Below are 16,691 nucleotides of genomic sequence, written 5' to 3'. Positions count from 1 at the left end.
TCACACACTTTGGACATCTTCTCAGGAGGGATCAGTCCCTGGAAAAGGACATCATGCTTTGTAAAGTAAAGGGTCAGCAAAAAAAAAAAAAAAAAGGGGGAGACCCTCAATGAGATGAAACAATGGGCTCGATTGTGAGGATGGCACAGGACTAGACAGTGTTTCATTCTGTTGTACATAGGGTCACTACGAGTTGGAACCAACTCGACGGCACCTAACAACAACAACAAGAAACTGAGAGAATCAACTGCTGTTTGTTAAAGCCATCCACTTGTGGTATTTCTGTTATAGCAGCACTAGATAACTAAGACAGTCGGTCTTATCATCTTCATCGTCATCTTTAGATTGCAAGTCCACATTTTCTTGCAGGTTTATATTGACCAGTTCTGTAGCAATTTCTTTGTCGGTATCAATATAAGATGTGGTACTGACGCTGTTTTCTGAAACACCACTATAAATGTCATTCATTGCATCCTGAATCTGCGTAATGTTATCAGGCTCGAATATTTCTTAGGCTAAAGTAATAGTTTTAGTGGAAAATATTTTAGTTTTCCTTCTCTGAGAGGTTCTAGTAGGTTCTGGCTTTCACAGGTTTTACTGTACATGATCTCTTTACTATAAACTTTAAATGAATTAATACGCATTATAATTCTCCAAGAGGATTATATATAGAATGCAGTATTTCCAAAACTTAATTTTATAACCATCTGTTAATTTTTCTCATGACAGTAATATTCTGTGGAACGGCATTTAGGAAATGCTTAGGTAGCCCCATCCTACAGTTCTGGTCCTATTTCCCATTAACTCCCCTACATAAATCCTCTGCTTAGGCCAAACAGTTCTTAGTCTCCCTGAGATATACTTGGTATGAAGTATAATCTAAGTCTTTATTCTGGAATGCCCATCTGGAATACCCTTCTCTATCTCATATATCTATATATTTTTATTGAGATTTATAATTCATATATCATAAAATTCACCATTTTAAAGTGTATAATTCAGTGGTTTTTGGAATATTCACAAAACTGTGTAAGCATCACCATTATCTAATTCCAAAACATTTTCATCACCCCAAAAATAAACACTCTTTCCATTAGCAATCACTCCGCAACATCCAAACTCCCTGAGGGACCAAATTACTGGGCTGAGGGCTAGGGACCATGGTCTCAGGGGACATCTAGTTCAATTGGCATAACATAGTTTATAAAGAAAATGTTCTATATCCTGCTTTTGTGAGTAGTGTCTGGGGTCTTAAAAGCTCATGGGCAGCCATCTAAGACACTCCAGTGGTCCCACACCATCTGGAGCAAGGGAGAATGAAGAAAACCAAAGACACAAGGGAAAGATTAGTCCAAAGGACTAATGGACCGCAACTACTACAGCCTCCACCAAACTGAGTCCAATACAACTAGATGGTGCCCAGCTACCACCACTGACTTCTCTGATAGGGATCACAATAGAGGGTCCGGGACAGAGCTAGAGAAAAATGTAGAACAAAATTCTAACTCAAGAAAAAAAACAGACTTCTTGTCTGATAGAGGCTGAAGAAACCCAGAGAGTATGGCCCCCAGACACCATTTTAACTCAGTACTTAAGTCATTCCTGAGGTTCACCCTTCAACCAAAGATTAGACAGGCTCATAAAAAACAAAATGAGATTAAATGGGCACACCACCTCACTGACAAGGATAAGAAGCCAGGGAGGGACAGGTAAGCTGGTAATGGGGAATCCAAGGTCGAGAAGGGGAGAGTGTTGACACATGGTGGAGTTGGCAACCAATGTCACAAAACAATATGTGTACTAATTGTTTAATGAGAAACTAATTTTCTCTGTAAACCTTCATCTAAAGCACATTTAAAAAAAATGGTTTACCAAGTTTACCAAGTAGACTTAAAAAAAATTTTTTTTTTTTTTTATGGGGGTGGCATTTCAGTCTGAGGGACTAGACTTTCTCTGGCTCTGCCAGCCTAGTGCACATTTCTTTTATTATACTAGAGCACCTAATGTCTGTGTCACTCTTACTACCCCTTAATAACATACTTTGTCTGGTCCTTTTCATATGTGGGTGCCTATCTCCCCAAAGGCATCATGTGCTCCTATAGGATAAGAGCTTTGTCTTATCCCTCTTAACCCCCTCATTGTTTATCACACTGTTTTGTATGTAGTAACTTTTCTTATGGATCCAAACGAATGAAAGAATGACAGCTGAGACAATGCCATCTTCAAGAAACTGCTTGCTGCCCAAGTCTTCTATCACATTTCCCCATTCAGAGGCCTGAGATCTTTTGTGTAGAAGAAGAGTTTTAACATGGAATGAGCACATGGATGTTCCTTTTGAGATCCATCTCCTATATAAGACCTGAGAAAGTAGCTCCTTAGACTAAATCTTTTCACTGTTGCAAAATATTGTGAATAAGCTATGTGATTAGCTATTGTGATTAAAAAAAAATTTTTTTTTTTTTAGCTATGTTAAAAATCACTGATAAGGCCAAGGAGCCATCATAGAAAAGCGCCCTCTGTTCATGTTATTGTTGGGTGCCGTCAAGTCTGTTCCGACTCATAGCAACCCTACGTACAACAGAAGGAAACACTGTCTGGTCCTGCGCCTTCCTCACAATCGTTGTTATGATTAAGCCCATTGTTGCACCCACTGTGTCAGTCTACCTTGTTGAAGGTCTTCCTCTTTTTTGCAGACCCTCTACTCTACCAAGCATGATGTCCTTCTCATCCCTCCTGATAATATGTCCAAAGTATGTGAGACAAATTCTAACCATCTTCGCTTCTAATGAGCATTCTGGCTGTACTTCTTCCAAGACAGATTTCTTTGTTCTTCCAGCAGTCCGTGGTATATTCAATATCTTCACTATCAACATAATTCAAAGGCATCGATTCTTCTTTGGTCCTCCTTGTTCATTGTTCAGCTTTCACATGCATATGAGGTGATGGAAAACTCCATGGCTTGGGTCAGATGTCCTTAAAGTGACATCTTTGCTTTTTAACACTTTAAAGAGATCTTTTGCAGCAGATTTGCTTAATGCAACGTGTCCTTTGATTTCTTGACTGCTGCTTCCATGGGCCTTGATTATGGATCCAAGCAATAAGAAATCCTTGACAACTTCAATCTTTTCTGCTTTTATCATGATGTTGCTTATTGATCCAGTTATGAGGATTTTTGTTTCATGTTGAGGTGTAATCTGTACTGAAGGCTGTGGTCTTTGATCTTCCTCAGTAAGTGTTTCAAGTCCTCCTCACTTTCAGCAATCAAGGTTGTGTCATCTGCATATCACAGGTTGTTACTGAGCTTTCCTCCAATCCTGATGTCCTGTTCTTCTTCATATAGTCCAGGTTCTCAGATTATTTGCTCAACATAAAAATTGAATAAGTATGGTGAAATGATAAAACCCTGATGCACGCCTTTCCTAACTTTAAACCACACAGTATCCTCTTGTTCTGTTCAAAGGACTGCCTCTTGGTCTATGTGCAGGTTCATCATGAGCACAATTAAGTGTTCTGGAATTCCCATTCTTCCCAATGTTATTCATAATTTGTTATGATCCACAAAAATGCCTTTGTATAGTCAGTAAAACACAAGTAAACATCTTCATGGTATTCTCTGCTTTCAGCCAGGATCCATCTGACATCAGCAATGATATCCCGGGTTCCACGTACTCTTCTGAATCTGGCTTGAATTTCTGGCAGCTCCCTGTCGATGTACTGCTGCAGCTACTTTTGAATGATCTTCAGCAGAATTTTACTTGTATGTGATATTAATGATATTTTTCTATAATTTTCTCATTCTGTTGGATCACCTGTCTTTGGAATGGGTATAAATGTGGATCTCTTCCAGTTGGTTGGCCAAGTAGCTGTCTTCCAAATTTTTTGGCATAGATGAGTGAGCACTTCCAGTGCTGCATCCATTTGTTGAAGCATCCTCAATTGGTATTCCATAAATTCCTGGAGCCTTGTTTTTCACCAATGCCTTCAGTGCAGCTTGATCCTGTCCCTTCAATGCCGTCAGTTCTTGATCATATGCTACCTCCTGAAATGGCTGAATGTCGACCAGGTCTTTTTTGGTACAGTGACTCTCTGTATTCCTCTCATCTCCTTTTAATGCTTCCTGCACTGTTTAATACTTTCCCCATAGAATCATTCAGTATTGCAACTTGAGGCTTTAATTTTTTCTTCAGTTCTTTGAGCTTGAGAAATGCCAAGCATGTTCTTCCCTTTTGGTTTTCTATTTCCAGGTCTTTGCACATTTCATTGTAATACTTTACTTTGTCTTCTCAACCCAACCTTTGAAATCTTCTGTTCAGCTCTTTTACTTCATCATTTCTTCCTTTTGCTTTAACTACTCTATGTTCGAAAGTAAGTTTCAGAGTCTCTTCCGACATCCATTTTGGTCTTTTCTTTCTTTCCTGTCTTTTTAATGACCTCTTACTTTCTTCATGTATGATGTCCTTGATGTCATTCCACAACTCATCTGGTCTTTGGTCATTAGTGTTCAGTGGGTCAAATATATTCTTGAGATGGTGTCTAAATTCAGGTGGGATATACTCAAGGTCGTACTTTGGCTTTGGTGGACTTGTTCTAATTTTTTTTCAACCTGAACTTGTATATGAGAAATTGATGGTCTGTTCCACAGTTGGCCCTGGCCTTGTTTGACTGATGATATTGAGCTTTTCTATGATCTTTTTCCACAGATGTAGTCAATATGACTCCTGTGTATTCCATCCGGTGAAGCACATGTGTGTAGTCGCCATTTATGTTGTTGAAAAAAGGTATTTGCAATGAAGAAGTCATTGGTCTTGCAAAATTCTATTATGTGATCTCCAGCGTAGTTTCTATCATCAACACCATGTTTTACAACTACCAGTCCTTCTTATTTGTTTCCCACTTTCACATTCCAATAACCAGTAATTATCAATGCATCTTGATTGCATGTTTGATCAATTTCAGACTGCAGAAGTTGGTAAAAATCTTCAATTTCTTCACCTTTGACCTTAGTGGTTGGTGTGTAAATTTGAATAATACTTGTATTAACTGGTCTTCCTTGAAGTACAAAGCCGTCAGTGATAGGACAGTATCCTTGTAGGCCTATGGATATTGTCCTATCACTGATGGCTTTGTACTTCAAGATAGATCTTGAAATGTTCTTTTTAATGATGAATGTGACGCCATTCCTCTTAAACCGGTTACTCTCTGCATAGTAGACCATATGATTATCTAACTCAGAATGACCAATACCAGTTCATTTCACCTTACTAATGCCTAGGATATTGATGTTTATGGGTTCCATTTCATTTTTTACGATTTCCATTTTCCTAGATTCGTACTTCATACATTCCATGTTCTGATTATTAATGGACGTTTGCAACTATTTCTTCTTATTTTGAGTCGTGCCACATCAGCAAATGAAAGTCCCAAAAGCTTTACTCCTCTATTTTATTAAGGTTGACTCTACTTTGAGGAGACAGCACTTCCCCAGCTGTATTTTGTGTGCCTTCCAACCCGAGGGGCTCATCTTCAAGCACTATATTAGACAATGTTCCACTGCTATTTATCAGGTTTTCATTGGCTAATTTTTTTCAGAAGTAGACCGCCAGGTCCTTCTTCCTAATCGGTCTTAGTCTGGAAGCTCTGCTGAAACCTGTCCACCATGGGTGACCCTGCTGGTTTTTGAATACCGGTGGCACAGCTTCCAGCATCACAGCAACACTAAAACCCCCACAGTACGACAAACTGAGAGATGCATGTTCACAGCTAGGTAAATATCGTCAACAACAACAAAAACATTTGCCACTGAGTCAATTCCAACTCACGGCAACCCCATGCATTTCACAGTAGTTCTTTCCATAGAGTTTTAATGGCTTTGACCTTTTGGAAGTAGATCACCAGGCCTTTCTTCTAGGACACCTCTGGATGGATTCAAACCACCAACCTTTTGGTTAGTAGCCAACCACTTGACATTTATGCCACCCAGGGACTCAGATATTGTCAACGCTAAAGATTAATACAATTTCTATTTCAAACGGGGACTGATTAGGGTCAAAGAAATAAATACATTGAATAATGCTGCTTCTTGACAACCCTCTCTGAAAATTCAAAAAAAAAAAAAGCTCACTGCCATCAAGTTGATTCTGACTCATAGCGACCCCATATGATTTCCAAGGCTTTAAATCTCTACAGAAGCCAACTGCCACATCATTCTCCTGCAGAGCTGCTGATGTTTTCGAACTACTGACCTTTGGGTTAGAGGTCAATTGCTTTAACCACTGTGCCACCAGTGCTCTGAAAATTAGTCAAGTATAACCTAGATAACTGACTGAGGACAGCATCAAGGACAGCTCCAAACAGAATACAGGTTTTTTTTCCCGGTTCAGGGAGACCAGGAATCTGTGTCTCTCTGATTCTTCCCCCTTCAGTCCAAGAGGGCCTCAGTGCTTTTCCAGTTTATATGTGACTTCCTGAGGTCTTGCTGTGGGGCATCCTACAGCTGACAGACCTTCAAGGTGCTCCTCTCCTGTTCTGCAGAAGCATGAGATTAGTAGTGAAGTCTGTGGCTCCCTCCTTAGTGTTGGCAGAGCACCCATTCTTTAATAGTAATGGGATGCAGCACTGATATAGTTAGAGCTACAATGAATTGTGACAGTAATAACTGTAAACCAACTATTCTTGGATTTCAGGCAAGCTACCCAGAATTGGAAATTCTCTGGCTGATGATCAAGTGCTGGAATACTGGAATATTTCTATATGACAAGGGCACGTGTGTAGCTGCTAAAAAATGGTGTGGCTTGGCATTGCATTTCCTTGACCACCTTGGCTCCCTCAAGAGAAGCTATGAAACTCAGGTGAGGAGCAAAAGGCTAGGGAAGGGTGGCATGATTTAAGGGACAGATAGGTTATAGCTGGGTTCTCTTTGGCTAGGAGAGGATCTTGATCATTACTCTTCTCAGTGGCTTTATATAACTCCAAGAGTTAGGGGACTGCAAACAGTAGTTTCTTAGAATGGAAACCAGAAAGGATGGAGAACAGAGGGAAACTTAGGGATAGCACATGGAATCTAATTAAGAGGAATGCCAGGAGTGAGCTCTGGAAAGATATAGCATTGTCAATGCCAGTACATGTAGAGAAAGACTGGCCTTTGCTCAAAGTAATGACTGCTTAAAAAAGCATTTTCTCTAGTGGAACTATTCTGAGCTGCAGATTTCTTGGCCATTAACTCTTCAGGAGAGAGGGTTGGTGGGAAAAAAGTCTTGTTACCAAAGTAGAGCAAAGAATCTTCTTTTTTATGTCTTAAGTGCCTTCCCAATTAAACAGACCTAGGCAGCACTGGGTTTTGGGTGGTACATTGGGATCCTTCGTCTCCAAGGTAGTACTGTATTTTCTTCCCAAAGTGATTCCTCAGATCTTAGAAGGTAAATGTTAGACTCTAGTGCCATCACCATCTCAAGAAAAATGTTTGCTATTCTCTTTCCCAGATGAATGTTCTATATAGGGAGTTCATGGAAGCATTAAATAAAAACAAGGGCTCACTTTTTAATGAAGAGTGAGAACTACTGAGACATGGCATATGAGGAGGCAAACGCATAGCAACAATGAGGAACATGTATTGTGGGATGTTGAATATATAAATTTTCACCAAACTTTTTCTTGAGCCTCTGTTTCTGTTTTCTCAGGCCCTGTTTTCACGTTGTTGAATGAAAAATTTTAAAATAAAAACATTTTAATGTTTACCTCAGTGACCAGCTCATTTCTGGGAGGCAATTGAATTTTTCAAGGTGCTGTGGAGTGTATTGAAACAGCCCATGTGAGAGCAAGATGGTTTATGCCCCATGGGAACAAAAGGGACTATTTATCCTGGTCCGACACAGGTTGCATTTTATTCCAGAAGTGCTTGATTTTCCAATACCTGAAGATAACAGAGAATCATAAAATCTTTATTGGAAGAAACTTAGTGGTCATTGGGCCCAGAAGTCTCTCTATGACACCCTTAAGAATTGGTTGTCCGGTCTCAATTAGAACATATTCTATGACAAGGAATTCCTGAGACAGCTCAGTCCACCTTGTTGCTGTCTAATTGGTAGAAAGGCCTTCTTTATACTTAATATAAATCTGTCTTCTATCAACAAGTCCACTTTCGCCAGACAGCCCTTTGGAGAACTTTTTCTTCTTCAGGTTAAATAGCCTCAGAACCCTCAGCTGTTCCTCATATGGTCCAGTCGCCTTAGCTTTCAAGAGCCAAATCCCATGTTGCGGTGAGGTCTGACCCATGCAGAGTTCAGCAGCCTCATTCTGGCTGGACTTCCATTGGTGTACCATAAGATCACATGGGCTTTTTTTCCCCCAGCTGAATTTGTATTAAATTTTTTTAACATTTGTCTTTGAAATAGTTTTATACTTCAGCTGCGAGTAAGCACAAAGAATCGCTGTACACCCTTCATTCAGATTCCCTATTTGTTAACATTTGACCACATTTTCCTTTCTTTCTGAACCATCTGAGATTAATTGGCAGACATCTTGCCCTAATATCCTCTTAATATCTCAGTGTGTATTTCGTAAAATCAAGGACACTCACCAACATAACCACAATACTGCCATCAAAATTAGGAAATTTACAATCATACAGTTCTACCATCTAAACTACAGAGCCCATTTCAAATTTTACTGTCCTAACAAAGTTCTTTATAAGTTCAGGGTCTTAAGTTGCACTTTAGTCCTCATGTCTTTTTTAATCTCCTATAGTCTTTTCTTATCTTTCATGACCTTGACATTTTTTGAAGGGTAAAGGCTAATTACTTTGTAGCATGAGCCTCAGTTTGGGTTTGTCTGATGTTTCCTAATGATTAGATTCAGATAATACATTTTTGATAGGCATAGCACAGAGTGATGCATTCTCAGTGTATCATACCAGTAGATACACAATGTTGATTCATACTGTTACTTACTTATCAACTTAGTTAAGATGGTTTCTACCAGGTTTCTCCACTGTAAGTTGAATTGATAGTTTGTACTTAGTAATGAATACGTAATTTTGAAGTACTTTGTGGAAGATACTTTGAGACTAAGTTAATATCTTGTACCCTATTAAACTTTCACCCACTAGTTTTGGCATCCATTGATTCTTGTCTGAATCAGTTTTTACTCTGATGGTTGGTAAATGGTGATGTTTCAATTTCTGTCGTTCTTTCTTCATTTATTAGTTGGCATTGGTAGGGTAGAGCTTTTCCTTCTCCCCCACTTATTTATTCATGTTTTTAAAAATGCTTTTTAGTACAGACTAGTGGATTCCTATTTTATTCAATGGGCTCTAATCCACTACTATCATTTATTTTGATGCTCAAAGCTGGTCCTTATGTCTTTTAACATGTCCCCATAATTCTTTGAACACTTTCATATTTTCTGGCACAGTGAGATGTTCAAGGTTCAGCTTGTCCTTTCCTCGCCCCAACTCTGGAGTCAGATATTTCCCCAAGGAGCCCTGGTTCCTTTTAATGGAGAATGGTAGTTAGTGCCCAAGATCTAGGTGCAGGTGTGCTCATTGTTACTGGGGTGCCATTGTTTCTAGGTTCTCTCAGTGGACAAGGGTAGGATATAAATGTGTGTATATACATGCACATATACATATATGTGCATATCCCTATATCAATAAAAAAATTTTATATCAATATATTTATTTATGTATAAATATGTGTATATCTATCTATATAAAATCAGTCATCAGTCCAACACCAGAATATTCTTGCCTTCCCCCTTTCTTTATTTGTAACTCTCTTCGGACATCAGAAACCTGCCTCCCATTAACCACATATATTCACTTGTTTAATCTCTTTGTATGAAATCAATCTCCCAGCCTTGCAACTGTCTCCTAACCCCAGTTTCCTGACCATGTTGGCTGCCCCTTTTGGCCCAAGCCCAGTGAACACTCTGGCCAGGTCGTCAGCTGAACCTCAAGCTGAGTTTCTAGCTGACCCCCGCCCCCACCGCAGCCCTGGCCCTGGCCCCAGTCCCTACCAAGGGGAAGGGGAAGGGAAAGGGGCCACATCAGTGTTTAAGCAGGCACTTTATATTGTTGACTCACTGGACTTAGTAATCTCCCCTGCACCTTAGTTTATTCCAACTTTTTTTTCCCAACTTATCTTTGAGAACTTAGCTCAAATTTCAGTTCCTCAGAGAAACTTTCCCTGAATAGATCAGGTTCTCTTGTTATATGCTCAGTTCTATTCAGTTTGTAAATATATATTTATTTGTGCAATCATTTGATTAATATCTGTCTCCTCCAATAGCCTTTAAGCTCCATGAGGGCAGACACTACGTTTTCCTCACTATTGTATATCCCCAGTGTTTAGCACAGTGCCTTCATTTTCAATAAATATTTGTTTTAAGAATGAATGAAAACATCTAAGTCTTTTTTTCCACATAATTAATGTCTCAGCTTGTACCTTCAGTTTTTTCTTCAATCTAAGTGCATTTATCACTATTAAATTGCTCTTGCCAGTTAATTTTTTTTTCTTAGATCCCTCCAGACAGCTAATTTTTTTGGATACAGAGTCTATTCTTTATTATGTTAGTTATTCCTCTCAGGCCCACATTTTATGCATACTTGGTCATCATGCCATCTAATGTCTATCCAAATAAATGATAAAATATACTAAACAGGAGAGGACTGAAATAGAGCTTGGTGACATGCTTTTCTGTCCATCCTCTAGGTCTGTTTATTCATGCAGCAAATATTTTCTGAACACTTCCACTATGTATCAGGCACTATCATAGGTACTGGGGGGGAAGCAGTGAGCAAGACAAAGTCTCTCCTTCAAGGAGTTTACATCCTAGTGGGGGTGACAGATAATAAGTAAGTATATTAAAAAAATTAAACTTGGATCCATTAATTAGCAGACTTTGGGATGATCATTTACCCATTCAATAATTGTACTGTCTACATTTTTCTTTCTCACAAGGCTATCATGAATGACTTTGTCAAATGCCTTGCCGAAATCCAGATACACTATGTCTAACATTCTTCTGCTTTACCCAATTACTAAACATGACCCATTTACATTTACTAAGCTTATTTAAAAAAAGAAAATGAATTTAGTCTGTCTTGAGATAGTCTTAGGTTTTATAAATTCTTTGTGATCACTAGTTCCCTATAAGTACTCTCATGTAAGCCATCCTTTTCAATAATTTATTCTAGAAACTTGCCTGATAATTAAAATGAAACCTACCTAAGGCTTGTGAAATCTATCTTCTTCCTTTTTTTTTTTTAAAAAAGAACATATGTTCTTCTCTATGTTTCCAGAATCTCTCTTATTCTCCATGAAAAGGTTACAAACACTAGTTTACTGATCTCATGTATAGGTTTTCTTGACATCCTGAAATATAATTTGTGTAGGCCAAGAAACTTAAAGTCATTTAAAGCAACTTGGTGCTTTTTTACACTTTCTTATCATGATCTTCAGTTCCTCTTACTAGTATCTATTTTACCCTTTCCAGTCTAATGGTCTTTTCCCTTGACAGAGAAGACCGAAACGTCTTTGTTGCCTGGTAAGCACTAAAACAATTTTTCATGTACTATTTCAGTCTTTTTACATGTGCTTATATTACTTTTATAATTTAAAAAAAACCCTAATTCTAACTAAAACAACACAATCTGCCCTAACTTGTAGATTTTAAGGCCTCCTTATTTGCTTCTTGATGCAAACAAAACTGAAAATATCCTCTTTTTCTCACTCATAGAATTAGCTCATTTCAGGTAAAGCCTTTCTGATAGATTTTGGCATGTTACTATTTTATATTCATCCTTGATCAGATGCCCTTCTTTCCACATTTTCTTTTCTTTCCACCCTTTCTTCTTCATCCTTTCTGTGGGAAACCGAGGCTCAGAGAGTTGAAGTAACTTAACCAAGTTTACAGAGCCGGTAAATGGCATAGCCATAAAGCAAGATCTGTTGGACCTGTGCTTATTTGCCCTCATGCTATGTTTCTTTCCTCTGAACTTTTTTGAAGTTGGCCTGTTTAAATTTTAGGATAAAATGCCTTACTGTGTCTAGCTTTATGCTATCACAGATGCTGAGATAATATGGCTGCTGTTCAAGCTTCCACTTCACCCATCAGTTTCTCCATTGTTGGTCATGAATAGCAGTCCCTCTTGTTGATTTTTCTGTTTTGTTTTTACTTTCTGAGGGGTAATACTGTCAGCAAGTAAAGAATTTCTATATGTTCTGCCTTTAGGTGATTGAAACTTATAACGACTGTGGACAAAGTTCCTCCCTGCTGCTATATCTTGCCAAGTGCCTTTTTTGTGACCTATATCAGGAGTATTTCTTCCATTTTCTAGGGTGGTGTGTGATATACTTACACTATGTTAATCCCGGTTCCTTTCTCCTTTTAACTTCACCAAAACTCTTCAGAGGGCTTCTGTTCTTATGTTTGTTGATTTCTATGTATTTCCCACAATGTCACTTCCCAGTCCAAGGGACACTTTTCTTTGTAATAATTGTTCCTTTCTGATGCTAAATTCTAGTTGTTAAGTTTCGTTCCTCCCAGTCTTAACGATACCGCTGAGCTTGTATTTATTACCTTGTGTTAAAATGTCAAGTTCACCCTTGAAAACATTATACTGAGTGAATTAATTCAGTCACAAAAGGACAAATATTGTTTAACCCCAATTATATGAAATATCGAGAATAGGCAAGTATATAGAGATCAAAGTTTTATTAGTGGTTACCAGAGGTGGCTGGGAGGGATAGAGGAAGTAAGACACAATGCTTAGGGGACACTGAGCTTCTGTTAAGGGTGTTGGAAAAATTTAGGAATGGTTTATAGTGATGGCTGAACAACATGATGAACAAAATTAATGTCACTTAAGTGTCATGTGAAGATTGTGGAAATGGAGACTGTTCCGTTACCTATACGCCTACCACACAATAAAACACAAAATCGAGTTCACATCATAACATTAGCTTGAACCGTATGAAGTTGCCATCTTTGTGGTAAAAAGCAGCCTAATATTGTCCATTTCAAATGGTTCACCCTGACACACATGCCGTGCACTGATACAGAAATAGCTGAAGCCGTAAGTTGTATTTATGACTCTTTTGCCAGTTATATTCTTCTGTGACTTAATGGGTACCTTCTCCAGTGCTGTTCTTGCTCTGATATCAGATATTGTCCATAGTGATTGATTTTATAATATTATTAGGACATTTTTCTCCTTTACCCTCTGTTTTCAATTTAAAGTTCTCTTTAGCAGATCAGCAAGTCTCTGGGAAAGCACATTTTTCCAAGTTATCGTAGAGAACTATGTCCTAGCCAAGAGCCCAGCAATCCAGTATTTTAAACCGTGGTCCAGACAAAACATCCTATTGTGAAATTCCATCTCTATAGGCAGCCATTTAATTTTCTGCATGTTCTTTTTCTAACCCAAAATACCAGTTTTCTTTTGTAAGAAGAGAACACCACCTGGTCCCCCAAGTTCTTGAATTTTCTTCATAGTCCTTGGAGATGATTTACAGGACTCCTTCGGTGAAACCAATCATCCCCATTGTTAGAATAAGAGGTGGAGGAGGAAGCTGGAAATGGACAGCATTTGTTTGATTTGATAGCTTTCTCACAGCTCTCTGTTAAATTGCAATGAAAGTATGTGATTAAAGAAAATAGCCCTGTTATGTCTGCATACTTACAGCCATATCCTCAATCAGGAAACCACCCACTGTTATTCATTCATTCATCTGTCCATACAGCCAGTGAATGATTGTGGAGATAGTGAAGGTGAGCCTGAGGACTATGATAGAGGCATAATTAGAGACGCTGCAAAGGTTTCAGGTTTGGGTAGGAAGGATGATTTTAGAGTTATGTGAGTGTTGAAGCCATAGAACCTCCAATGAATTGAGTGTAGAGACAGAAGAGGGCCAAGAACAACTTTAACAAGCATTTAAGGGAAAAGAAGGAAAAAGGAGCTGCAAGAGGCAGAGGAGAGATATGGGAGATGTACGAGAACCAAGTATCATCTCCTGTATCACAGAAGCCAAAAGGAAAGTTTCAAGAAGGAAAGAATAATTAACAGTGTCAAATATGGCAGAAAGCTTGATGAGTATGAGGTCTGTGAAGCTATAAAATCTGGTGACTTAGAAGCTATATTGGCTTTTGAAAGCACAACTCCAATTGAGGGGTGAGGGCAAAAGCCAGACTGCAAAGAAATACAGAGATGGAAAGTGGTAGCAGAGTGTAAACTACTCTTTCAAGAACTAGAAGAGGCATCGTAGCATAATGGCATACACCTGGAACCAAACTGCCTTGGTTCAAATCCTTACTCTCCCACTTATTAGCTGTATGACCTCAGGCAAGTTACTTAACCTCGCCATGCCTCAGTTTCCTCATCTATAAAATGTCCATAACAATAGCCATAGAGTTGTGCTAAAGAGCAAATGAGTAAATACATGTAAAGCTCTTAAGGGTGATGCCTGCTGCATGGTTAGTACTTTTTAATGTTTGCTATTATTCACCCCTTGTTCTCTGGCCCGGTTACATGTTTCCCTGCACCTACTAAATTTTTCTTTTCATTTATTCATTCTCCAGAAGATCTGTACTACCATCTCCTGAAAAGACTTTCTACCTATTATAGGGCAGTTGCACTGATGCAGGTTTTATACCTTCTGTTTTGTTTTGCATGTCATCATATTCTTGAATCCTACTTAGTCCCCTTAACGTCTCTTCATTGTTTCTTATTATTTCTTCTCAGAGCCCTGGGGGAACAGTGGTTTAGAGCTGGGCTGCTAACCAAAAGATCAGCAGTTCGAATCCACCAGGCGCTCCTTGGAAACCCTATGGGGCAGTTCTACTGTCCTATAGGGTTGCTATGAGTCGGAATTGACTTGACAGCAACAGCTTTTTTAGGGTGAAACTCTAGTAGATCCTCTAGAACACTTTTGTTGTCTCTTTCTTTGACATTCCTCTACTTAACAGCAGGGATCCTCCTACCCCCTACTTTTTTAGGACCTTTTACCTTTACTTCCTGATCTCTTTTTTTCCTTTTTTGCATTCTTCCCTCATCCTGCCTAAGAACCCCTCAACCTCTCTAATAAGCCAGAACAGAGAGGTAGTTTCAAAACCTTCTTACTTCCTCCGGAAGAAAGGCCAGCCTGCATTTAATGTCACAAACACAAAGCTAGCAATTGCTCCAACTAAAAGACAAACTCAACACATCATTCCCTGCAGGTCATCAGAACATACCACTTGGTAGAGTTCTCAAATGCGACGACTCTTCTTCATGCCCATCCCTTACACCACCCTCACACTCCTCTCAAATAGCTCTTACCGTGACTACCACCATAAACTACTATTTGGCACTGTAGGGCACCTAAATTCTCATTCTAAGGGCATCTAGTGGTACTTCTGGCACCTCCATTCTCTTATTTTCCTAGCTCCACTTCTCTGATTGTAAGTAATCAGAATCAGCACCTTCTTCTATCACAAAGTTTTCTATTTTTTCAAGCTCTTCTGGAATCTTACCCTTCAGCCCTTCCCCTGGTCCTAGTCTATGCATCTGCTATGGTTCTTCTGCTCACTCACAGCAGGCACCTATCCTCTGTCTGTATATTTGATTGTGTGCTCATATGCCGTGTTCTTTGAGAGCTCTCTTTACATCTTTTGTGTCTGTCTGCATCATTTTTTTTAACTACAAATTCACAAAAAGTATGAACAGTGTCTTTTTGTACAGGACCCAGGATCTTACATGTCCTCTAGAATTTCACTGTTTTTCCATCAAAAAACAAGTGTTAGAGGTGGAAATGTTCCTAGAGATCACCTGTCCAACTTAGATTAAGACAGTGAGGCCCGGAAAGGGGAAGTTCACTTGACATTTATTGAATGTCTGTCATGGGCAAGGCATGTATTAGTTGCTGTGAGGGATACAAAGATAGACTAGATATAATCCCAGACTTCTATAAGCTTTTTGTTTAGTTGGAAAATGTGTACTATGGACAAATATCTATCATACAAGGAAGAAAAGAGTAAGTTCAGTACAAACTGCTAGAGTGGTGTAAAAGGAGGGAGGGGAGACGCTCTTCTGTAGTCATCAGTGAAGTTATCATAGAAGATGCCATCTGAGCTGAAGCCTGAATGGTTTCATTAGATAGAGATAGAGGCTGGAAATGTTCCATACAGAGGACTTACATGAAGGTAAAATAAGCAAGTGGTCTAGTTTGTAGAGACCTGTCAGGAGATAAAGCTGGAAAAGCAGATTGGGGCCAGAGGAGGGTGTTAAATAATCCCCTCCCCCACCTGGCTGATCCTACTGAACTTACAAAAGCACCTACTTCATAGGGATGTTCTAGGCAGTTTAGTGAATTAATATTTTTTTTAAGGGTCGGCAGTTCAAATCCGCCAGGCGCTCCCTGGAAACTCTATGGGGCAGTTCTACTCTGTCCTATAGGGTCGCTATGAGTCAGAATTGACTCGATGGCACTGCGCACTGGGTTTAAGCACTTAGTGTACCCGTTGCTGTCAAGTTGACCCTATAGGACTGAGTAGAACTGCCCCCACAGAGTTTCCAAGGAGCCCCTGGTGGATTTTAACTATCGACCCTTCGGTTAGCAGCCGTAGCACTTAACCACTATACCACCAGGGTTTCCAGTTCTACTCTGTCCTATAGGGTCGCAATGAGTCAGAATCGACTCAACGGCAGCAGGTTTGGT

The 16,691-nt window shown here is 39.2% G+C and overlaps 1 protein-coding gene across 1 annotated transcript in view; it reads left to right on the top strand.

The window, feature by feature from the left end:
• TEX11 (testis expressed 11) overlaps positions 1–7,616 on the top strand; it is a 472,254-nt gene extending 464,638 nt beyond the window's left edge. The window contains 2 exon segments of the mRNA XM_064278445.1: positions 6,684–6,848; positions 7,479–7,616. Coding sequence (XP_064134515.1) covers positions 6,684–6,848; positions 7,479–7,550 — 237 coding nt within the window. The 3' untranslated portion in view covers positions 7,551–7,616.
• The last annotated feature ends 9,075 nt before the right edge of the window (positions 7,617–16,691 follow it).

Source organism: Loxodonta africana, chromosome X, assembly GCF_030014295.1.
Source record: "Loxodonta africana isolate mLoxAfr1 chromosome X, mLoxAfr1.hap2, whole genome shotgun sequence".
NCBI classification, from domain to species: Eukaryota; Metazoa; Chordata; class Mammalia; order Proboscidea; family Elephantidae; genus Loxodonta; species Loxodonta africana.
This window is presented reverse-complemented; position numbering and strand designations above follow the sequence as displayed.